Source organism: Anolis sagrei, chromosome 5 (genome assembly GCF_037176765.1).
Source record: "Anolis sagrei isolate rAnoSag1 chromosome 5, rAnoSag1.mat, whole genome shotgun sequence".
In the NCBI taxonomy this organism is placed as follows: Eukaryota; Metazoa; Chordata; class Lepidosauria; order Squamata; family Dactyloidae; genus Anolis; species Anolis sagrei.
Window position 1 is genome coordinate 170,218,321 of NC_090025.1, and position 25,417 is coordinate 170,243,737.

General features: G+C 39.2%; 2 protein-coding genes across 3 annotated transcripts in view; one reads left to right on the forward strand and one right to left on the reverse strand.

Moving 5' to 3' along the window:
* Positions 1-19,067, forward strand: part of ALDH1L2 (aldehyde dehydrogenase 1 family member L2) — a 41,061-nt gene extending 21,994 nt beyond the window's left edge. For both annotated transcript variants that reach the window (XM_060776911.2, XM_060776912.2), the window contains exons 11-23: positions 456-575; positions 2,186-2,313; positions 3,567-3,717; positions 4,408-4,478; positions 4,608-4,713; positions 6,461-6,548; positions 6,681-6,774; positions 7,425-7,524; positions 7,678-7,776; positions 8,619-8,784; positions 12,695-12,800; positions 13,511-13,710; positions 14,855-19,067. In XM_060776911.2, coding sequence (XP_060632894.2) covers positions 456-575; positions 2,186-2,313; positions 3,567-3,717; positions 4,408-4,478; positions 4,608-4,713; positions 6,461-6,548; positions 6,681-6,774; positions 7,425-7,524; positions 7,678-7,776; positions 8,619-8,784; positions 12,695-12,800; positions 13,511-13,710; positions 14,855-14,910 — 1,485 coding nt within the window. In that variant the 3' untranslated portion in view covers positions 14,911-19,067. The remainder of the gene's footprint in view (positions 1-455; positions 576-2,185; positions 2,314-3,566; positions 3,718-4,407; positions 4,479-4,607; positions 4,714-6,460; positions 6,549-6,680; positions 6,775-7,424; positions 7,525-7,677; positions 7,777-8,618; positions 8,785-12,694; positions 12,801-13,510; positions 13,711-14,854) is intronic.
* NOPCHAP1 (NOP protein chaperone 1) lies at positions 17,999-24,115 on the reverse strand. The gene is made up of 4 exons (XM_060776910.2): positions 24,026-24,115; positions 22,132-22,218; positions 20,866-21,002; positions 17,999-19,592 (listed from the first exon to the last, which is right to left on the reverse strand). The coding sequence occupies exons 1-4, from the start codon at positions 24,093-24,095 to the stop codon at positions 19,413-19,415; spliced, it is 474 nt and encodes a 157-aa protein (XP_060632893.2). The 5' UTR covers positions 24,096-24,115; the 3' UTR covers positions 17,999-19,412.
* Positions 24,116-25,417: the final 1,302 nt, after the last annotated feature.

The following is a 25,417-nucleotide window of genomic DNA, read 5'->3' on the forward strand; positions in this document are numbered from 1 at the left end:
TTTATGACATCCTTTCACATATTTATGCATGTCTCCTCTCAACCTTCTCTTCTACAGGATAAATATACCCAGTTCTTTAAGGCACTCCTCATAAAGCATGGTCTCCAGATCTCTGATCATTTTAGTTGCCCTCCTCTGAATACCTTCCAGCTAAGGTGCAGCTGTGATAGATTGGATCAGTATGTAAAGACATTTACATTGCACAGACTCTGTAGACATAAATAGACATTTAGCTACTCTTGCCGAAAGATAGTCTAAAACTGAATGCTAAATGTTAAGGTGATTTTATGTAAGGAACTGAAAAATACTGCATATAAGCACATTGTGTACGTTCAGAATGTTGTGTATGTTCAGAATGTAAATTAGCAGTCCTTCATGTGTTCTTCAGGAAGGCATTGTTTATGTGGCACAAGCGTTTAGGATAAACAGACCCATTTGATTTGGTTTGCTATTAGGTTTCAAAGGAAGTCAACCACATGACAGTGAAGATGCCTTATCAATGTTTTATCAACGGGCAATTTGTGGATGCTGAAGATGGAAAGACAGAAGACTCTATAAACCCAACAGATGGATCAGTGAGTAAATTTTCTGTGGTATATTATTTTTGGTCTTTATATCTGGATTTCACTCAAGTTTACCATTGTGGTCATCTTTAATGGATTTGGCTGGGACTGGAAAATGTAGCAATATAGAGCATCAGGCCTTCTATTTTTGTTAGTTTTTTATTTGAATGGATTTTAACAGCAGGTTTCATGGACACCTGGGACTTTGAGCCCACAAATAGAAACTCTCCATCTGTTTTCCTTACCTTGATGTCTTCCAGGATGTGTTAGAGCATCGTTTCTCAACCTGGGGGATGGGACCCCTGGGAGGGGGTCATGAGGCGTCACCAAAGACCATCAGGAAACACAACATTTTCTGTTGGTCATGGGGACTCTATGTTGGTCATGGGGTCCAATTCTATCATTGGTGGGGTTCAGAATTATATTACATTGTAGGTGAACTACAAACCTCAGCAATTGCAATTCCCAAATGTCAAGGTCTATTTTCCCCAAACTCCACCAGTGTTCACATTTGGGCATATTGAGTATTTGTGCCAAATCAAACCAGATCCATCATGGTTTGAGTCTAAAGTTCTCTCTGAATGTAGGAGAACTACAACTCTGAATGTAGGAGAACTACAACAATGTAGGTCAATGCCCATTAAACTTTTCCAGTATTTTCTGTTGGTCATTGGAGTTCTGTGTGTCAAGTTTGGTTATTCCATTGTTGGTGGAGTTTGATTGTAGAACTATAAATCCCAGCAACTACAACTCCCAAATGACAAAATCAACCCTCCCCCAACCCCACCATATCAGATATTTGTACCAAATTTGGTCCTGTGAATGAAAATACACCCTGCATATCAGATGTTTACATTACGATTCATAACAGTAGCAAAATTACTGTTATGAAATAGCAATGAAAATAATTTTATGGTTGGGGGTCACCACAACATGAGGAACTGTATTAAGGGGTCGCGGCATGAAAAAGGTTGAGAACCACTGTGTTAGATTATAACTCCTACCATCCTCAACCAGCGTTTATGTGTACTCTGTGGCTTCAAGTCACCCATCGACTCATGGCAATCGTATGAATTTCATAAGTTTTTCTTAGACAAGTAATAGAAGTTTGCCAATCTCCTTCTGAAATAGCATACAATACCTGGTATTTATTGATGGTCTCCCATGCATGTATTACCCAGGGTTGACTGTATTTAGCTTCCAAAATCAGATGGGATCCAGTGGTTTTAGGGAATTTAGGCATTAGTGCTTCAATATAAGCTATATAAAGAGGACACGTTTCAGGCAATTTACCACAACATACTTAAATTCTAAATAGGATAAGAGACCTGTATTCATATCAACACACTCTTGACTCCAGTTAATGAATGCATGTTCTCTCCATAGTTTATCCATCTTTTTGTCTTTTCCTTTCTTATTCCTCGTTTCTTACTCTCTATCATCTGCTCTTCCCTTCTTGCCTTGCTTTCATCATAAAAATAAAAGTGAAAGGCTAAAGATAGGTAAGGAGAGCAGCTAGTAGTTAAACTTCTTATCTAAGAATGACAAAATAGTCATTTACAGCTTGAAATAAAATCTAAGCTGTTTTTAAAGCTGGTGACATCTCCCTATTGTTATGACAGGTGATTGCAAAAGTGTCATATGCTACAGCAGGTGATGTTGACAAAGCAGTTGCCGCAGCAAAAGATGCTTTTGAGCTTGGTGAATGGGGACGGATGAATGCCAGAGAAAGGGGGAGATTAATGTACAGGTATGATATTATTATATCTTCATAATATATTATAAATCTGAAATATAACTTATTTTATTAGAAATACATATAAGATGAAGTGAAAGACCAAATTCTCGAAGCCTTTCCTGGGGCAAAGGTTGACAAATAAATTTTAAAAATGTAATAGTGGTATCTAAGAATTTTCTAATTATTTGACTTTATTTATACTAGATTCTTTATCCCAATTGTTTGAGGGAACATGCATGATTTTTCCTTCGTCTCCCTTGAACTTTTATAGTCACAATAAGCCTATAATCACAATAAGCCAGAGAGTAGCTGGTCAAGGTTACCCAACAAGCTTCATGTCTGAACAGGAATTTGAACCTGGGTTCTTGTTGAAAACATTTTTCAATAGACTTTGTTTTTCTGTGCACAAAGATTATTGCAGGCACTGACTGCAGCCAGGAAAGCAGAAAACATTTACTTCTTGGGAGGAGAGCAATGACCAATCTCGATAAAATAATGAAGAGACATCACACTGGCAACGAAGATCCGCATAGTTAAAGCAAGGGTATTCCCCATAGTAACTTATGGATGCGAGAGCTGGACCATAAAGAAGACTGGCTGATGGAAGATAAACACTTTTGAACTGTGGTGCTGGAGGAAAATTCTGAGAGTGCCTTGGACCACAAGAAGATCAAACCAGTCCATACTCCAGGAAATACAGCCTGGCTGCTTACTGAAGGGAAGGATATTAGAGGCAAAGATGAAGTACTTTGGCCACATAATGAGAAGACAGGAAAGCTTGGAGAAGATCACGATGCCTGGGAAAATGAAAGGAAAAAGGAAGAGGGGCTGACCAAGGACAAGATGGTATCCTTGAAGTGACTGGATTGACCTTGAAGGAGCTGGGGGTGGCGATGGTTGACAAGGAGCTCTGTTGTGGGCTGGTCCATGAGAACACGAAGAGTCGGAAGCAACTGAACAAATAAACAACAACAACCTTGTTGTTTGAATCTGACATTCTAAAGGGTACATCGCACTGGCTGTCATTCCTTTCCCTTCTGCATCCATAATTGTTCCTGTATGCACATAGAAATGTGAAATGATGTTCCAGCCATGTCTTCAGGATGTATTTAATTTATTTGCTGAATGAAAAACAAATTCCTCAGAGTGAGAACCATTTTCAACTGTAGGTCAATCATCCCCTTCCAGAATACCGAGTTAGGAGAATTTTACTTTTACCAAGTTCTATATATGTCCTTTATATATTTTTCAATGTCTCTTTAAAGACTTGCAGACCTGATGGAAGAACATCAAGAGGAACTGGCAACCATTGAAACCATTGATTCGGGAGCTGTTTACACACTTGCTCTGAAGACCCACATCGGGATGTCAGTGCAAACATTTCGATATTTTGCTGGATGGTGTGACAAAATACAGGCAAGCTCATATATGAACAGTCATGAATGAAAGAAGGGAACTGTGTCTTTTTGCACACTTCAGTCCTTTGCAGTGAAATTACCAACCCAAGGCAGCCCTTTCACAGGCTTTTCTTCATGAGAGAAATCACCATATTGCATAGTGTTTCCTGGAAGCCTGACATCTGCTTACCCTAGCAACAGAAACAAAAACTCTCCTTATACATAGGAATTTACAAAATATGGGAGGTCTGTGTGAGACAGGCTTGGTCTACACTGCCCTATATCCCAGGATCCGATCCCAGATTATCTTCTTATGCCAGATTATTTGGCAATGTAGACTCAGGCCACTTCCACACAGCTAAATAAAATCCCACATCTGCTTTGAATTGGAATATATGGCAATCTGGACTCAGATTATCAAATTCAATACTGAAATTGCGGGATTTTCTGCATTGATATTCTGGGTTATATGACTGTGTGGAAGGGCCCTTATATAATCCAGTTCAAAGCAGATAATCTGCGATCAGATCCTGGGATATAGGGCAGTGTAGATCTAGCCACAGAGTCTGCTGATTGAATTGTTTCACAAGCAAAAGCAGAAGAGAAATCAAATCCTCAAACTTACCTTAATTAATTAATTAACATGAACATACGAGAATATTTCATCACTAGTGTGATTTTTTTACAAGAATGCTTTCATTCAATTTAGGGTTCTACCATCCCGATAAACCATGCACGTCCAAATCGTAACTTAACTTTCACCAAGAAAGAGCCCTTAGGGTAAGCATAATTGTTTGTTTTTTCTTTTTGCTAATGAAACCAAACTAGTTTTAAACTTCTACCAATAGCCAGTTTGTGTCATCTGTGTATTTTTGATATTTTTCTCCCCTATCCCTATCCTACTTACAGAGTCTGTGCAATTATCATTCCTTGGAATTACCCTCTGATGATGCTCGCCTGGAAGAGTGCCGCATGCTTAGCTGCTGGCAATACTTTGGTTCTGAAACCAGCACAGGTGTTGTTGTTGTTGTTGTTATGTTTATTTCTACCCCACTTTTTCTCTCCATAAAGGAGACTCAAAGCAGCTTACATGAAAAGCATTTCAATACAATTTGAAATCTACCGATATACAAACATTAAAACAGAATTAAATATCAATAACGTTAAAAAATGTACCAGGTAGGTCAATGGCAGCTACGGTACATTTTAAATTACAGCTGATGTTAGTCACTTTTTTATACATTTCAGTTGTTTAACTGTCCAGGGAACATGTTTTTAGTGTAATTATGTTTTCTATTGAAATATTTGAATTTTCCATTATTATTCTATTTTTATTTCTATTATCTCTTTAGTTATAAGTTTGTTGGTGTTATTTTGTTTTACTTTGATTGGTGTATATTTGTTGACTACGGCATTGAATGTTTGCCTTTTTGTATGTAAACCACTCTGAGTCCCCTTAGGGAGAAATGGTGGTCTATAAATAACATATTTATTATTATTATTGTTAAAGTTGCTTTTGAGCTGTGGTGTTGGAGGAAAGTGCTGAGAGTGCCTTGGACTGCGAGAAGATCCAACCAGTCCATCCTCCAGGAAATAAAGCGCAACTGCTCACTGGAGGGAAAGATACTAGAGACAAAGTTGAAGTACTTTGGCCACATCATGAGGAGACAGGAAAGCCTAAAGAAGACAATTATGCTGGGGAAAGTGGAAGGCAAAAGGAAGAGGGGCCGACCAAGGGCAAGATGGATGGATGGCATCCTTGAAGTGACTGGACTGACCTTGAGGGAGCTGGGGGTGGTAACGGCCGACAGGGAGCTCTGGCGTAGGCTGGTCCATGAGGTCACGAAGAGTCGGAGACGACTGAACGAATGAACAACAACAACAACATTGTTAAAGTTGTTGTCATTGTCATTGTTGCTGCATATTGAAACACAAGAATGCTTCTCAAACTTTGCTCTTCTAGACATTTTGTATTTCAACTCTCAGAAGTCCCAGATAAATATGCATAATAATTTTGTTGTCACAAAAAGAACTGGGATAAATATGGGTGATTTGAGGAGGTAGAGGTTTTCATGCTACTGCAAAGAATCTGTGAAGAATTTAGTACAGCAAAAACATTTTAAGTGCAAAATAAATGAAGTGCTAGCAAATGTGTGGATCTATTCAAAACTTCGGTCTCAGCTAGAGCAAGTATTAGGAAGAGTATTAAAATATGTAAACAACTGCATGCTCCAATCTAATAAACATAAAAGTAAAGGTTTCCCCTGACATTAAGTCTAGTTGTGTTTGACTCTGAGGGTTGGTGCTCATCTCTATTTTTAAGCCGAAGAGCCAGTGTTGTCCATAGACACCTTCAAGGTCATGGGGCCAGCATGACTGCATGGAGTGCCATTACCTTCCCACAGAAGTGGTATCTATTGATCTACTCACATTTTGCATGTTTTCAAACTGCCAAGTTGGCAGAAGTTGGGCCTAAAGGTGGGAGCTCACCCTGCTTCCCAGATTCGAACCGCCAACCTTTTAGTCAGCAAATTCAGCAGCTCAATGGTACAACCCCACTGCACCATCAGGGAGCCATTCTAATAAACATAACTGCTGTTAAAATTTCTAATTTCCCCAATCAGAGTAGTAGATATTTTACTTTATATTTTGAAAGTAAATGTTGCAGTATATGCTATGCTTACTTTGAAATATATTCTCTGAAAACACATCTATATCTGAAAATGACATGTTGTCTGGTTTATCTGTATGCTTTTATTTAGGTCACTCCACTGACTGCCTTAAAGTTTGCTGAGCTCTCTGTTAAAGCAGGATTTCCCAAAGGTGTCATAAATATTCTACCTGGATCAGGTAATAGAAATATCCATCTTTTCAATCCAATAGTAGATTGTGAGGAGTGTGACACATTTAAATAGTAACCAAAGAACAACAACTTACAGCTTACTAAACATCACTGTATTTAATCTTACCTGTTTTGTGAAGGTAGTGTAGCAGGAAAACGCTTGTCAGAACACCCAGATATTCGTAAACTTGGCTTTACTGGTTCAACACCAATTGGAAAACAGATAATGAAGAGGTAATGTTTTCCCTGCATTTTTATTAGATTTTTCATTTTTATAATTTGTATAATCTCCTTGATAGCGGCTGCTTTTCTCCCATGATATGGTTATGTGGTAGTTTCTTAATGTTAGGACAGGCTATGTTTTTCTCACATTCGGCAAAGTTTAGACGTCTCTCCTAAGACATCATTTCTCCCACTAAGAGCTTTACAGTAAAATATGCAGACATTTTTGGCTCTCAATTAGTTTGCCTTCCAGCCCTGAACTTCTTTGTATCTGAATAAAGCCCTCAATATTTTGAGATATTAGCTTGGATTCTCTTACTTTTTTGAATCAGACATGGTTGTACCCCTTTTCATACAAACAGCCCCACTTGTTTACTGATATAGTTTGAATTCCCTTGAAAATATACCCAAGTAAAATACACCCAAGGGAGGTGGCTCAAAATCTAGTTAAATCATAAAAAATAACACAACAATATAAAGAGTAGGCTCCAATTATTGTATGAACATAGATTACCTAATTTGAATAGTTTTGGATGGGACTAAGCAAATCAGTAAATATATAGGAATGTCCCTATTTATATAATGTTATTAACTGAAGGGTACTAAATTATGAAAGCTTGTCATTTACTTCCTTGCTGATTTCATTTCTCTTTTCAATGTAGTTGTGCTGCGAGCAACCTGAAAAAAGTTTCTCTAGAACTGGGTGGAAAATCACCATTGATCATATTTAATGACTGTGATCTTGACAAAGCTGTGAGAATGGTAGGTCTTCTTATAAACATACACAAACAATTTTTAAAGGAGTCTCCTGACCATTTTCTGCTATCTCCTTTTGCCAGGGGTCTGCTAGGATTTTGGCTGCAGGAGTTGACTTGAGGATACTTATAGAATTTCATCCTCTCTTTTCTGATGCAGGGCATGGGATCAGTTTTCTTCAATAAAGGGGAGAATTGCATCGCAGCTGGGAGGCTCTTTGTGGAAGAATCAATTCATGATGAATTTGTTAGGAGAGTGGTAAGAAACTTTATTTGGGTGCTTCAAAATAAATCTGTTATACTAGCATTTATTTATTTATTTTACAGTATTTATATTCTGCCCTTCTCACCCTGCAGGGGACTCAGGGCAGATCGCAATGCACATATACATGGCAAACATTCAATGCCATAGACACACAACATATACAGAGACACGGAGGCTATTTAACTTTCCAGCTTCATGAGGGTATGCTTTTTGAATTCCAGCCACTGGGGGAGCTATCGCTTCACCATTCACTTATGACACCAATAGAGTACTTCCTCATTCTTTTGCATGCTGCTGGAGAGTTTTATGGCATCGTAAATTCATTAAATTAGCCTCCCCGCATATGTGGTACCTAAATTTCCTGCTTGACAGATGCAACTGTCTTTCAGGCTGCAAAGGTCGAGAGCAAGCTAGACAAATGGCTAGAAGCTCACTCCAACCTGGGCTGGTTTCGAACTCATGACCCCCTCAGTCAGTAGTGATTTTAATGCAGCTGACTCCCAACCAGTTGCATCACAATCCGGTCCTCCTCTTTCCTGCTCTCTTCTTATTCCACTTTCAACATGGGAGAAGCATTACAGTGTTAATTTCATAGTTTGCATTGCACTATAATGACTTGCTCTTTTGACTTATCTAAATTGTACTTTCAACCCTGCTCTTTCATTCATGTTCTGCCTCTTTTCTCCCCTCTAAGGATTCATATACATTGTAATTCACTTTGACACTTTCCCCACTCAATTAATTTCAATCACCCTGGTTCTTGCTACTGTTTTGGATGGGGTTTGGACATAATTATCTGAAAAGGCCTTACATTTTGCTTGCATTATATAATATAGGTGGAGGAAACGAGCAAGATGAAAATTGGTGATCCACTAGATAGATCTACAGATCATGGTCCACAAAACCATAAAGCACACATGGAAAAACTTTTGGAGTACTGTGAAACTGGAGTGAAAGAAGGAGCTACACTAGTCTATGGAGGACGACAAGTATGTAGACCAGGTAAACCAATGCTTAAAGAAGGATTAAAAGACCTACAAAAGTAAGACTACTTGATTATAAGGCATGGCAACTGACCACTATGAAGCATTCTGACTTGGAACATCCAAGTCTCATTGCTACCATGAGGCCAAGAAGATTTATGTCAGCTTCAGGAAGCAAAACGGGAATTGATAATACAGATCTAAATACTTACCCAGGCAATCCATATTGAGCCTCTGTTTATTTCCCCCTCTTTCCCGCTCTCTTGTTATTGCACTTTCAACATGGGAGAAGTGAGGTAGGTGAATATTTCTGCATGTTGTAGCTTGGCAAGTATCAGATGAACTTTCTGAGTGCTCAGAGGATAAATTGATATCAGTTCCCATGAGAATAGGCCAGAGTGGCCTTTGGAAGAGAATATGAGAGACAAAGGTTTTTCCAGATCAAGTCGCCTTGAAGTTAGGAGGCAGAATGTAAAACAAAGACAAACTCGTTTTTCTCAGAGGCTTAGAAATAAGGAGAGAAAAAAGCAGATTTGTGCAAAGTGATTTCATGGGAGAAATTGTGGCCTTTTAAGTGGTTTCTGGACTCTCAGGCCTTTAGTGGAAACAACATTGTAAAAGGGGGAACAGCTCCTCCTTCTAGTCCTATGTTCCGGGTTCCTGTATTTCAAGATTCTGGGTTTGATTTCGGTTTATGACCATGTCCTTGGTGGTTTTACATTTCTTGTGTTCCTATTTTCATGTTTATGGATATAACTCTTGAACAATATCCTGCTTGAGGATTATTTTGCTCTGTTTTGCTCTGTGGATTGCCTTTCGATGCCTTGATTCAAAAGCTGATGAACTCTTGATCTTGTTGGGAATTACTTTTTGTACTTTTTCTGCTTCTTGTTTTTTGACTTGCCTTTTCCCTTTTATACTTATTTATCTCAACATTGTGTGGTGTTGAGTGAAAAAGTGCTCCAGGGCTATAGTGCAACACTGCAGGGCTTAGGAAGGGACCCAAGTCACATTGCCCGTTTTGGGTATGGACTTCTTTGTTTGTTCTCAGATGGATAGATCCAGTAAATCTTGTACCCTTTGAAAGCCTCTCCCCAGGACAATATTTCATCCTATAACTCTACATGCTGAGGGCTTATCCTTTTCTACATCTATTGTGGCAACCTAAGCAAATAAGGTATTTCCCCAGAGTAATGCTGGATCAGATTGATCGTGTCCCAATTATACAAGAGGCCATTTGTTTAATTGTTTTTAACCAGAGATGGGCATTTTTGTGGGCCTGGGGGTCATCCCAACCACACCCCACCAAACCCCTGTAGTTATTATGTGTTTTCAAGCAACTCCGACCTATTGTTGTTGTTTATTTGTTCAGTCGCTTCCGCCTCTTCATGACCTCATGGACCAGCCCACGCCAGAGTTCCCTGTTGGCCGTCACCACCCCCAGCTCTTTCAGAATCAGGCCAGTCACTTCAAGGATACCATCCATCCATCTTGTCCTAGATCAGCCCCTCTTCCTTTTTCCTTCCATTTCCCCAAGCATAATCGTCTTCTCTAAGCTTTCCTGTCTTCTTATTATGTGGCCAAAGTACTTCATCTTTGCCTCTAATATCCTTCCCTCCAATGAGCAGTCAGGTTTTATATCCTGAAGTATGAACTGGTGGGATCTTCTTGCAGTCCAAGCCATACTCAGAATTTTCCTCCAACACCACAGCTCAAAAGCATCTATCTTCCTTCACTCAGCCTTCCCTATGGTCCAGCTCTCACATCCATAGGTTACTACAGGAAATACCATTGCTTTAATTATGCGGATCTTTGTTGCCTGTGTGATGTCTCTACTCTTCACTATTTTATCGAGATTGGTCATTGTTCTCCTTTCAAGAAGTAAACATCTTCTGATTTCTTGGCTGTAGTCTGCATCTGCAGTAATCTTTGCACCCTAGAAATACAAACTCTGACTTATGGTGAGCCTTACTTAGGAATTTCTTCAAGGAAGCTTGCCATTGCCTTCCTAGAAGGCTGAAAGGATGTACTTTGCCCAATTTCATCCAGTAGATTTTTGAGTACAAGTTCAAACTCTGTTGTCTGGCACTCAAACCACTAGATCATATTGACTGAAATGGAATATATCTGTTTAAATATAATGAGTTCTTGTTATATGTTGCTGTGTCTGCCCTGGTTGTAGTAAACAATAGCTCATTATATTGCTTGTAATTCTTCTTGTACTAGAGAAGGAAGATCCCTTTTACTTGTTACATTGTTTTTGACACATAACATTTATTTATTTATTTATTTGGTTTACTTTTACCCCGCCCTTCTCACCCCGAAGGGGACTCAGGGCGGCTTACACATCCAAGGCACAATTCGATGCCCATAGCATACATAATACACAATAATAAGCAATAAAACAAAATAACAAATTAGCAACAACAACAACAACAATACATTGCATCTAAACCCGTTAAAACCAATAAAACCAGTAAAATTTCATACAAACCGATACAACCACTTCTTCCTTCTTGCCAGTCAGTGTTCGCTATCTCATGGTTCAGAGTTTTCTTCCACATTTATCAGTCCAAATATATCAGTCCTGCCGGTCCTAATTGCCTGGTTGTCCTATCTAGTTAGCAGACTGCCCGAAGGCCTGGTCCCACAACCACGTCTTTGTCTTTCTCCTAAAGGACAGGAGTGATGTCGATGCCCTGATATCCACTGGGAGTGAGTTCCACAGGTGGGGGGCCACCACTGAGAAGACAACTAGAGCTGCAAATAAGCTTCAAATACAAAACATTAGACAACTAGAGCTGCAAATAAGCTTCAAATACAAAAACTGGAAAAATGGGTTTTTAAGTTTCTGAAATCTCCGATCTTCCTCAAGTTGCTTTCTCATTTCCCTCTCGGTCCTCAAATAGTCTCAAGGACTACTTTCACCCCTCCAGTTCCAGCTTTCCTATTATCTGTCTCCCAAAATCTGAGAGAGCAGTACAGGGGCAGATCGGTGAAGAAAATAATAATGGGCTGCGTTCTGACACTTGACATGCAATCATGATGCAATCGTATGAACCATCTGTCAGACTACAAATGGTGAGGCTACAGCTTCACAAACTCTCTTGATTCTCCCTTCACAGTCCCAATATTGCATAGAGGTGGGAAGCAGGAGCCAAGAGAGGGTCATGGCAGTCTATATAATTGTTTTACAGAGAGAGAAAACTGATTGATCTTTCCCTTGTGGAAATAAGTAATGTAATACGGCACATACCTATTGCGCATTCCTTCTAACAAAGTAAATAGAAAACTGTGTCGCTTGTTCTGAATAGAGGGTGCCAGTTTGAAGAAGGCCTAAGTAAGCAACTATTTGTGAAGGTCGAGTTCCATGTTAATGGTGGGAACAACACTCCATGTTTTACTCTGAAAGAAACTATTCAAGATATTAAATTTATTTTGCAGACAGAGTTCAGTACCTTGGACAGCGTATTTAACATCTAGATTAGAAAACAGAGTGGATGTTGAGATGGAGGCTATTGGCTGCCAGGGCCACAGGACAGATCTTACACTCAAGCTCCTTATACCTGTTGCTTGAGCATTGTCTCTTATCCCTTTTCCCATTTGCCTCCACTGGGAGCATTTCCTAGATATGAAAATAAATTAATATGAATTTTTACAAGGTGCTTTACATATTTAGATGTGATAACCATGCTCAATTAAATTTTGATTAAATCAGAGGCACTGTTTTACATTGAGCAAAATTTGTTTATCCATTGATCAAATTAATTAATGTTGCTGCTCTAAGAAGGCAACAACATTGGACTACTATCATCACTACTACAATCAGCCACACTGAAGTTATCACATTACAATTCATGTAGCAAGATAGAGAAAACCTGAGATAATTTCAGAATTTGCATTTAGTATTCTACTTTCTCTCTTATTAGGCTTTTTCATGGAACCTACCATTTTCACAGATGTTGAAGACCATATGTATATTGCACGTGAAGAGTCTTTTGGTCCTGTAATGGTAATTTCCAAGTTTAAAGATGGGTATGTTCCACTGTAGTTCTCCAGTGGGCTCTTTTATTTTGAATTTCTGACTGCTGACTGGTAGTTACTTAATTATCACATAAAGCAGGGCTATGTTTCCATCTCCATTATCCACAAAAGTGGGAAAGAAGAGAGCAATAGCCTAATGCATTTGGATACATTCTGCTTGTTGGGTAGACTGGTTCTTGCAGCAAAATGCTATAATGCATAAAGCAGGCTCTGTGTTCTATAGACATCCTTTTGTGGATGAGACAGAATATGAGTCAACGTCATGCAATTGCTAATTGCATGGACAAAACATTTGAGTAGGGTTATGAACATACATCTAATAGATGTGTTGCCTGCTTGATATTATAACAGAAGATGAGGTTGGGTAATTGCGAGATTTTATTGTAGATTTTGTAGTTATGGAGACCAAGTTCTGGACAATGCACAAGGAAAGGGTGGCACAAATGAGGATTACATTGTTATATTACACAACACGTGCAATATGATTGAAGTCCACCAATGCAGTTTCTTCTACAAATTTGATATCAGTTTTAAGCTATAGATATCTCCCTATATATTACTTTGTAACCGCTGAAATATGCTATCCATAGATGAATGGTTTTGTGGTTGGGGATGTTGAGGAAAAAGCTAGGTAGATATTAGCTCAGAGTCTTTAATGCAGTCTATGTTGCTTCGGATTGACATGTTTTCTCATCTTGTAGGGATGTTGATGGGGTATTAGAACGAGCCAACAGAACAGAATACGGTCTGGCTTCAGGGGTTTTCACCAAAGATATTAACAAAGCTCTGTATGTCAGTGACAAACTAGATGCTGGAACAGTTTTCATTAACACCTACAATAAAACTGATGTGGCAGCCCCATTTGGTGGATTTAAGCAATCTGGGTTTGGAAAAGATCTAGGTAAGTTGCCTTTTAATTATAAAGACATGGTTCTGCAGGAAGTCTTTTAAATATATATATATATACAATTCCCCCCCCCTACTTTAATTAAATGTGCATCTAATTTATTTTTTAGAGTGGGGTTTTACAAACCTGTGACTTCCTCAATTGTTGTCTGACACCAATTCTTGGCACCTCCAGCCAATACAGTCAGGGATTATAGGAGCTATAGTTCAATATTACCTTGTAGCTGTACACCTTCACTTTATGGGTGCAATTGCTATCTACAGATACATTGGATGTATTTTAAAGATAAGACTCTTTAGTTAATACAAGGTAATTGACTACAGAAGTCTGCTCATTGGCCTGCATGAAATGAATCTGTACAACATTCATAAGATCCAATACAGTGATGGGGAGTTCCCTAGAGCACTCCTTTTAAACTGTGGGTCCCAACCCCTAATGGGGACACCTTCGCTCAATGTTGGGAGTCACAAAAAATTTGGCAACAGTAAGAATTTTCTGGACATTACCTAATGGCTGTGTTAAACATTTACACAAATGGGTTGTGCAGTGTTTACAGTGGGCTCTGCAAAAGGTGCTTTAGCTGTACTTCATAAAAAGGAAAATGAGCCTGTTTAGCAAGCCTTGCAAATGCTGATTTGTTATCTATAATGTTTTAAAAATATGTATACTTAATTTATATACATATATACCCAGAGTTATATAAATATTTCTTGGGCCAAAATGGGTCCCAAGTGGAAAAGTTTAAGAAGCCCTGCCCTATAGTATGAGGAAGATAAGCTGGTGCCTTCTGTATTTTTTCACCTAGATCCCATACACTCTAGTCTGCAAAATCAGGGTAGATGCAATCCAAAACCTATAGTTTGAAACACATCACACTAAAGTATTATTCCCCCATTCATTGTGCTCCATTGGCAGCCCCAGTCCACTTGCCAATTAAAACAACCTCTGAGGATGCCTGCCATAGATGTAGGTGAAACGTCAGGGGAGAATGCTTCTGGAACATGGCCATAAAGCCCAGAAAATGCACAGCAACCCAGTGATTCCGGCCATGAAAGCTTTCAACAATGCATTAGTTTATGGTTCTACATTGTTTCTTGTAAAAGCAAAGTGGATAACGTTATTTCCTCATTTCCTTCAGGTGAAGAAGCTCTTCATGAATACCTGAGAACAAAAGCAGTAACTGTGGAATATTAAGCTGCTCTTTTTATGTAACTAAACCGTTCTCTTGCCAATACCTTGAACTTTTAAATATTTCCTTGAGCACAAGGCAAAACAAGAAAGGTAAATGTTGAGTAGAAGACTGTTCCTGGCATTAATACACAAACCAGAACATCATTTGCAGTCAAAAAAGGAACAAAATATTCTCTTTTAAACTGTTTGTGCCAAGTGTTTATTATACATATGGATCCATGAACAAAGACCTGCATTTTTGAGTCTTGCTCGATCTTAAGTCTTGAAATATCAGAGATCTCTTCTCTTCTAGCCTTTTTTACTGTGTGGTCTCCACTGTGTGCAGTGAACTTGAATGCTCATATCATGCCCTGATGAATCATAGAATCAAAGAGTTGGAAGAGACCTCATGGACCATCCAGTCCAACCCCCTGCCAAGAAGCAGGAATATTGCACTCAAATCACCCCCGACAGATGGCTATCCAGCCTCTGCTTAAAAGCCTCCAAGTGGGGAATCTAGAGAACAGCATCCTGAAACATCCAACCTCTTGATTTTGCAGTGTGAATGTTTTATCTATGTGAGAAGCAAAATACTAATGTTCCATGCCTGTCCAATGTAGTCATGTGTAACTTAAGTTTCTTTTAAAATGTGTTTGACATCAGCATTCTGCTTCTCTTTGCAGTGGGGAAAACAAATGTGCCATAAACACTGTAAATACATTCAAGGAAGTGCACTTACTATGATTTCTTATGATGCAGAAATCCTATTATAATTTGTATTGAACTATACATATAAAAGCTACATCAACTATTTTATAATTTTGTTGACCAATGAGTGATGTGTAATCAGAAGTGTAGAGGCCAATTATTAAACCTCATTTGTGCTGGATGTGTTACATGGTATTTTACAATCCCAGAATATGGCAGCAAGAGTTTGCCCTTTCAGATATCCTAGATTTCATCTCCCAGAAACATCTGCATGGCCGATGCAAAAGAATTATGGCGGCTCCAAGGGACAAGAACTCAAGGGCCAGATATTCCCAATCCATGTTCTACTGATTGCTTTATTATATTGCTTAGATTCTACAATGTTTTGGTCATTTAAGAAACAGCTATAATTGCCTTTCATTGTTTCATACACCTTTAAAAAATGTTAGGCCAAATCGAGTTTTCCATAGGCACTCTAAAGTCAGACCTATTTCAATGATATTGAAAATATTTAACCTTTGTTTTGTTGCTGTTGTGTGACTAAAGACATTTCCATCCTATAGCAACTCTAAGGCAAACCTATCACTGGTTTCCTTGGCAAGATTTGTTCAGAAGAGTTTTCATTGACTGCTTGTAGGCTGAGAGTGTGTGACTTGCCCAAGCTAACCCAGTGGGCTTCATGGCTGAGTAAAGATTCAAACTCTGGTCTTCTGAGTTGCAGTCCAGTGCTCAACCCACTACACCACATCTCATTTTTTTACTTGCACAATATTCTGAAATTTCATCCAACTCCATTGTAAAATTAATGGCCAGATATTATTTATTTGTTTATTCACAAACAAGCCATTCTTGTTCAATTGGACTTGCAATAATGCCTAAAATGGCAGATTAAGAGTTGGGGTTTTTTTTTGCCAACCAGTTAAGATTGTGGTGGTGCAATGGATTAAACCATTGCACTGCTGAACCTGCTGATCATGTTGGCAGTTTGAATCGGTGGGATGATGTAAATTCCCACTATTAGCCCCAGCTTCTGCCAACCTAACAGTTTGAAAACATGCAAATGTGAGATCAATAGGTACCACCTCGGCGGGAAGTTAACGGTGCACCATGCAGTCATGCCAGCCACATGGCTTAGGCTTCTACAGAAAACACAGGCTCTTTGGCTTAGAAATTGAGATGAGCACCATCCCCTAGAGCCGGAAGGGGAGTCTTTTACCTTTATCTGTGTTATGGTTGTTTCTAGGCACTGGTATTTGTGTTTGTATGCTGGAATCCACGCTGAGATCCCTCGGGGAAATAGGGCGGAAGACTATTATTATTATTATTATTTGAACAATTATACTTAAAATTCACAAAATAAGCTAATTTCAAATAAAAATGATTTTGCATATTGCATAAGCTTTGCCTCTACCTGACCAAGACCAATTTATTTCGAGATCCTACCAGTCCAGGAGTGTGGCAAGAACAGGAGCTGCCAAGGAGGTCATTTACACATTGAAGGAGTGGGAGTACATGAAGCTTGAGAAGGTCTAGAGCTATGCCACTAAGGTCCTCCTGGACTTCCTCATGGAAGACAAGAAGCTCGTGGCCCACTTATGCTCCATCAAGCACTACTTCCTAATGAACCAAGGGGACTTCTACATCCACTACATAGTCCTGACCAAGAAGCCCATGGAGGACATCATCCTCATCCAGATGGAGGCTTTGCTGGAGATGGCCCTGCAGATGAGTACAGCCAACATGGACTTTCAAAGATTACGTCAAAATCAACTTTATGCCCCACTGCCTCATTATGAAGCTTGAGATGAAGCAGCAGTAGGCCATCTTAAGCGCCGATGCCACGGAGCTCACTCTCAGTGGCCTGCAGGCCTTCACCTTCGACTACGTCAGTGGTTCTCAACCTGTGGGTCCCCAGGTGTTCCGGCCTACAACTCCCAAAAATCCCAGCCAGTTTACGAGCTGTTAGGATTTCTGGGAACTGAAGGCCACTGAGAACCACTGAACTACGTGGTTAAATGGCTGCTCTCTCTGATCATTAACAGAAAGGCCCTGATGACTCCAACACAGAGCAGCTGAAGCACATGTCTGCAGAGCAGGGTCAAAAGGCAGCAGTGGCAACGCAGTGAGTGGGGTTCCCTGCAAACCCTTGTCTGTCGTTTCTGCATTGGAGATGCTGATGCAAGCCTTCCGGTTGCTGGACACAACTACATTTTGACCTGAGCAATTCTATAAATCATGCTGTTTCTATTTATGGAATTGTAAAAATAACAAAATGTAAGAGTGGCATATTGTATAAGCAGATTTGTATATTCAAAATTATAAATACAGAGCATTCTAAATCAGTTACTAAAACAAACTTATTGCATCTGTTTCTTTAAGAAAAGATAATCCCAAATGCATAGTGTACATTTAACACTATATATTCATTTTTATCGCCATGGTTCTACCCTATGGAATCCTAGGATTTGTAGTTTAGTGAGGCCTTCAGTACCACCCAGGGGTCTCTAGTACCTCCTTAAAGTATAAACCCCACCGATCCAAACGATATAGGCATGGAAGTTAAAGTGGAATCAACATTTGTGGCATGAAAGGGATCCTCGACTAAATACTTCCAAAATAAATTATCCCATAGAATTCAGGTTTTTTTCTGTGTCAGGAGTGACTTGAGAAACTGCAAGTCATTTCTGGTATGAGAATTGGCTGTTTGCAAGGACCCTGCCCAGGGAACGCCTGGATGTTCTGATGTTTTACCATCCTTGTGGGAGGCACGGGGAGCTGGAGCTGATAGAGGGAGCTCATCCGCACACTCCCCAGATTCAAACCTACAACCTGTCAGTCTTCAGACCTGCCGGCACAAGGGTTTAACCCACTGCGCCACTGGGGGCTCCTAGAATTCAGATGAAGTGGCTGGAAATATAAGGCACACTCTTTTATAAATATGAGCCTTCCGAACACCAGAAAAATAAGCTACAGGATTTCAATGGCACTTCCCATGTGCCCCAAAAAATACCTATAAAGGTTTTGAGCATACCAGCTACTACCCACAAGAAATAAAAATCTTCCCTCTCCTTATTGTAAAAGTAAAGTTAACTCTTAAATAGAAGGGCAACTTATGGATCATAGATCCAAATTACGGTGCACATCTCTCCAGATGTAGTTAAGACTGCAGCCTCAAGCATTCATCATTAGTGGCTATGTTGGTTTGGGTTACTGAGTTTCAGTCCTACCATAGCTAGACTTAGCTTGCACTTTGCTTGAGGTATTTTGGACTTCAACTCCTATCAGCCCACATCATCATGGTCACAGTAAAATGAGCTTTATGTCAGTATATACAGAGCTAATCATTTCCTATCCAAGCTATAGTTCACGCCAAAGCAGATTGAAGTGTTTTTGTCTGCTCATAAGAGCGTCTTGCTGGACCAGTAACTCTGATTTAGATAGATACTCAAAGCAATGGCTGGAGAAGATCGCTGTTACAGAAGAATTTCCAGGGATCTCTGTGCAACAGAATTTAAGAACTGGGAAAAATTAATGCAAGACAAAATATCAAAATTCCTGAGCTAGCTTGACAGTAAAAGTTCTTAACTTTCATCCAATTACATGTTTTCTTTCTCATTTCTCCTCCATGCTGGCATTCTGAAAGAAAATATGCTTACTATCATTCATCTCTTCCATCTTGAGAATTGAAGGCAACCTGCATGTCTTCCAGCAGTGTGAAATGCAGTCAGTAAGCTATTCTGTAGGCAGTGTGACCAGAAACAGATCAGCTCTCCAAAAGAACATTGAAATCATTATGGTCTGAAATTATGATGACATGTCTATTCCGCACTTTTACTGTCCAAGATTTCTATTCTGCCTTCACTTTTTGATTTTGGGAGCTTGATGTTGTCTACAGTCACTTCATCACAGACGGAGCTGTCCTCGCATTCAGACTCCTCCTCTGAATTTGAATCTTCTTCTTCTGTATCAGAACCATCCAGTTCAACCAAAGCCACATTCTGCAACAAAGAAAACTGGTTACTAGAATAACATCATTATGTGAGAACTGGAGATTAAAAGGCAGGCCAATTTAAAGGCAACCCCCCCAAAGAAATACAAAAGACATTTTGAAGTTCAGTGTTTCAGTTAAATTACATGTCAATGCTCAGAACTATAAAGAGCTCTTAAGAAATTCATGACCACAAGATGCAGAATACATAAAAGAGACCTGGATAAATTCATTGAGAAACTGATGTGGTGAAAATTGACAAAATATATGTTTTGAGATTCTCATGGGCAATTACTTGGCCAGAGTGAGAAACAAGATAGACTCAACAGACTGTTGTGAGATCCAGAATGTTGCTTATATTCTTAATGGTTCAGGTTTAGATAAAATTGCTTTAAAGTTTGAACAATAAGTCGATCACCCTCATAATTAGGCAGTTATATAGCTTCCATGAGCAGCTGATTTGAAATAACAAAAAAGAAGCTATTTCTCAATTATTATTGCCATGTTTTTATTCCTCAGAAGAGAAACTTCTGTAAATGTTAATTTCAGATGTCAAGATGCATTGGCTAGCACTGAGTACGATGCATCTTGATTCTAGATGGGGATAAGGAGACATTTAGTCTTTTATTTCAGATAGCATAACACCATAAGCAAACTTGACTTCTGTTGGAGCTCAGCCTGTGATTGTGTCTAAGAATCAGGGTGCTTTGGATGTGGGGTATGATGACAATGAGGTTCATGAAGGTAATGGTGTTTCCAATGATATTGAGGCAGAGAATGACCAGGAGATCCCTGTTTAAAGTGTATTTTCTCATGAGAATGCCCCTGAAGGGTGTGGAGTTGATGGTGTGTTCCCTGAATTGCTACCAGAGAATTCCCATGAAATAGAAGTTTTTGCCTTTGTTTTTCATGAACTTTGATGGACTAATACCCTGGACTATTTTGTTCCGGCTTATCTTCCTACCTAATTTGATTTACCTATTCCTCTAAAGTGCTTTTTACTTTACTGCTTTTTAATTATCTTCAATAAATTGATTGTATTTCTACTCAACTGTGTGGTGTTTAAAGTCAGAGGGCTTTTCCTGGTCTGGAGTGCAACAATTTTATAATAAACTAACAAGGTTTAGATTTGAGGTAGCTATAAGGCAAGCAGTCATTCGTTAGATAGCATACACTAAAGAATTTGAGATGCAAGGCGAATTATTTTTCAACATTGTAAAAAAAGTGAAGCATTCAAAGACAAAGATTTGGGTTACAAAAATAAAAAAAACTAATACACTCACCATTTCAATTACATTTTCAGTAGAAGGATCTAGGTGTTCAATATCAAACTCTTCAATGGATGTGCTGTCCATTTGTTTCCTTAGCTTGTCATTTGCACTGGCCATCTGTGGTAGAAAGGTCTGGACTCTATCCAAAACTAAAATATGAAAAAGTGTTTGTAGAAATATTAATGTACTTCTGTGTAGGAAAAGTGGGCAGAGAATTTACTCTATTTGTATCCTGCCTTTCTCTACCCCGAAGGGGACTCAAGGCGGCTTTACATATGGCAACTATTCAATGGCTTTGAATAGTTAAAATAAATTTAAGTTAAAAATTAAAATTAAATGCACATTAAAACATATAAAACATTGCATTCACTATTAAAATCACCCCATCCCCAAATCATAATCCGGGGCCGTTCCAAAGATCCACTGCACATATTTTGAGTATTGTAAAGTCCATAATCTATTGGAAATTCCAGTGCACCATAACCTCATTGCAAAGGTAGATATGATGTTACCTCTGTTTGGCAAAATCTCCCTGAACATAGAGATCATCTAAAAACCACAAGTCAAGTATGGTGGGCCTTGTTAGAAGTCAACCCTTAAGACAATTCATATTCATAAAGTATTAATGTAATAGCACATACAAGTTGCTCAGCTGTTAAACTGAGATCCACGTCTTTAAACGACCAAGAATAAAGACAGGCCACTACAAAAATGTATCTGGTTAGCAGAGGATGGTTGTTTGAAGTAGAATTTGCAATTGTAATTGCGGTTGCCTAAAAGATATACACGCCCTTAAAACATGTACTCAAGAGACAAAACAGTCTTATTTGAAAAATAACATATCTTGTTTACTAAGAAACTTGTATATATTCAGTATACAAAAACATAGTCTTTTAAGTGTCTTTAAGTATATCTGTACTTACTCAAATCCATGAGCACACACATCCACCTCCAATGAGGTCTGAAACCAAACTTATCGCATTGAAGTCCATAAGCATACATCTACCTCCAAAAGAAAACATTCACCTTCAATGTTCAAAAGCATACTAAACACAAAATTGAGTCCTGAGTTTGCACATGCTCAGTATAACCACATGTATAACTCCTCCCATATCAAAGAGGTCAGCCAAACTGGAAAATCAACATACACATAGAATACAGGTTAACAATTGTATACATTAACAAACAGTTAGTGGAGGCTTGGAAGGTTGCTATTTCCAACATTGAGGCTATTATTGCACTACAGATGAAACATCCTTAATGATGTTCAGTACTTACTATTGCTCCTTGGCAGTCTGGCTGTCTGTAAGCTTGTGGCTTTCTTTTTAGCATGATTTGAATTGAGCAGCAGTCTCTTATGAATACCTGTAATCCAGAAACTTCACATCAGTTGAGTAGGCACACACTGACTGTACTATTTGTACGTGTGTGTGTGTGTATGGGGGGGGGGGGGGGACTTTACCATATTGCAGATAAGCTAGTACACTAAATGTATTTGTCACATAGCCCCCATCTATATAGACCATTTAATGCAGTTTCAAACAAGTTTTTGAAGGAAGTGCTTTGGCTGTGCACACGAACTCCCTCCCCAGTGAGATCAGATCAGCCTCCTCCCTCCTGGTATTTAGGAAAAAAGTTAAAACTTGGTTGTGTAAGCAAGCAGGCATTCGCTGAGTGACAGAATTGCAGTATAACATTTAATCATGATACAGATATAAATGAAACAGCCAAATGACGACTATAGGATTGGTGTAATGTTCAATATATTTTATGATGTTTTAATATCTTTAATATGTTTTAATATGTTTTAATGGTTTTAATTTGTATTTATATGTCTATTGATTATGTTATGTACTGCTTCCCCCCCCCCCCCCTTATGTATTATGTGGCATTGAATTTTACCAAACTGTAAGCCGCTCTGAGTCCTCTTCAGGGTGAGATGGTGTGGGACAGAAATATAGTAACTAAATAGTAAACAATACATATGAAATTCTGGAATCAGTTTGAGGTCTAGATGGCGATTATGCAAACTGATGTCCATTAAGGGCTTTCTTTTACATGCTTTCATGGGTGTTTCTTGCTTGGCTGTTGCAGTTTGATGCTAGCTTCCGAATGAATTAAATTGTCAGTGTAGATGGAGCTATACTCCATGCAGCACTATTTCGTGATATTTGAATACTACAGGTAATAGTAGTGCAGCACTGAAGGTACAATTCATTTTCATGTATCTGAAATATTACTAAACAGTACACTCTCTAATATAAGTAATATCCATATTTTATTATTTTATTCATTTATATCTCTTTGCCCCTCTAGGGCTCAAGATGCCTTATGAAAGTGTTAATAGAAATAGTTAAAAGTGCACATAACAGAAAAGTTTAACAGCAACAAATATAGACAATACAGCACATTATTCAAGGCCATGAGGAATATGTGTATTACAATATGAAAAGACATGTACAACTTCCCAGTGGCGCAATGGGTTAAACCTTTGCACAGGTTTAAATCTGGGGAGAGCGTGAGTGAGCTCCCTCTGTCAGCTCCAGCTCTCCATGCTCCCACAAGGAAATACAACATCAAAACATCCAGGCGTCCCCTGGGCAATGTCCTTGCAGACAGCCAATTCTCTCACATGAGAAGTGACTTGTAGTTTCTCAAGTAGCTCCTGACACAAACAAAAATTAAATGTATAAGACTTCAGTTGCCCTCTACACCAGGCATGGGCAAACTTGGGCCCTCCAGGTGTTTTGGACTTCAACTCCCACAATTCCTAAGAGCCGGTAGGCTGTTAGGAATTGTGGGAGTTGAAGTCCAAAACACCTGGAGGGCCCAAGTTTGCCCACGCCTGCTCTACACTGTAGAATTAATGCAGTTCGATATAATTTCAACTGGCTCAATGCTATGGGATAATGAGAGTTGTACTTTGGTAAGGCACCAGGCAGAGAAGGCTAAAGGTTTGCCAGAGAAGGCTAAAGATCTCGTAAAACTACAACATCTCCTGATTCCATAGTATTGAGCCATGGTAGTTAAAATGGGATCAAACTGCATTAAATTCTACAGTGTAGAGAGGGCACCAATAGCTGTAAAAGCAGGATACTGAGTAATGAAGCCAAAGGAATGGAAAAGGGTGAGAGCCAATATGCAGGATGCTTTCTCCCTCCACCTCAGCTACCTCCTCGGCTCCCCACAGAAAGGAGGTCTTGGGACACCTTCAGTGGCACGCTGCCTTCTTTGCACGCCATTCGCCTCCTCCTCTTCCAAATGAAACCGGAACAAGAGAGAGGAAAGCAGAAGGGAGCAGCACAAAGCAATCTGGAGGCTTCTGTGGTAGCGCCACCTACAGGACAACGAGGTTATTGGATGGCTACGAGTCTAATCTATCTATCTATCTATCTATCTATCTATCTATCTATCTATCTATCTATCTATCTATCTATCTATCTATCTATCTATCTATCTATCTATCTATCTATCTATCTATCTATCTATCTATCTATAAATGCTCTGTGTATAATGAGTACCTTAAAAACAAAAGAACCAAATTTGGCAACAAAATGTCTCACTACACAAGGAGTGACCATCACTCAAAAAATTATGATTTTGTCATTTGGGAGTTGCAGTTGCTGGGATTTATAGTTCACCTATAATCGGAGAGCATTCTGAACTCCATCAGCGATGGAATTGAACCAAACTTGGCACACAGGACTCCCCTGACCAACAGAAAACACTAGAAGGGTTTGGTGGGCATTGACCTTGGGTTTTGGAGTTGTAGTTCACCTACATCTAGAGAGCACTGTGGACTCAAACAATGATGGATCTGGACCAAACTTGGCACGAATACTCAATATGCCCAAATATAAACACAGATGGAGTTTGGGAGAAACAGACCTTGACATTTGGGAGTTGTAGTTACTGGGATTTCTAGTTCACCTAGAATCAAAGAATATGCTGAACCCCACCAACAACAGAATTGGGGCAAACATCCCACACAGAACCCCCATGACCAACAGAAAATGTAGCCAGGGGGAGGGGGGGCTTGAAGGGCTTCAGCCCCCCCCCCCCCCGAAATTCTCATGGTGGTTCGCGAAAAGGCCTTACTGGTGCATTATTTAAACTGTTATGTTTATTCATATCATGATCTGATCGCCATACTCAATATATCCCATATGTATGGGGGTATTGGGGTAATGATACAAAAGGTTTGCTAGGCTAGACCCTCTTTCACTCAGACTCAGCCCCCCCCCCAAACTCAGCCCCCCCGAACCCCCCCTGAAAAAAAATTACCCCCCCCCCCCGAAACGAAATCCTGGCTACGGGCCTGCTTGTATCCCACCCTTCTCACCCCGAAGGGGACTCAGAGCGACCTTACAAAGGCAATGATTCAATGCTACACACACATATATATTGATAAATACATATATATATATATATATTGATAAATAAACTATTCATTAAAATAAAAAACAATTAAAAACATCAACATTAAAACATCAATTAAAATCACACAAGCCAAGTCATACTCTAGGGCTATTCTATTCGTCATTGTGTTATTTTGTAATCTCTT

Bases quoted from the DNA above. Each gene is read 5' to 3' on its own strand.
- NOPCHAP1 (XM_060776910.2), bottom strand. From the start codon at position 24,095: ATGGCGTGCAAAGAAGGCAGCGTGCCACTGAAGGTGTCCCAAGACCTC. The intron at 22,219-24,025 runs GTAGCTGAGGTG...TCTGGATTACAG, and splicing joins TTCTGTGGGGAGCCGAGGAG to GTATTCATAAGAGACTGCTG. The intron at 21,003-22,131 runs GTAAGTACTGAA...TTCATATTTTAG, and splicing joins CAGACTGCCAAGGAGCAATA to TTTTGGATAGAGTCCAGACC.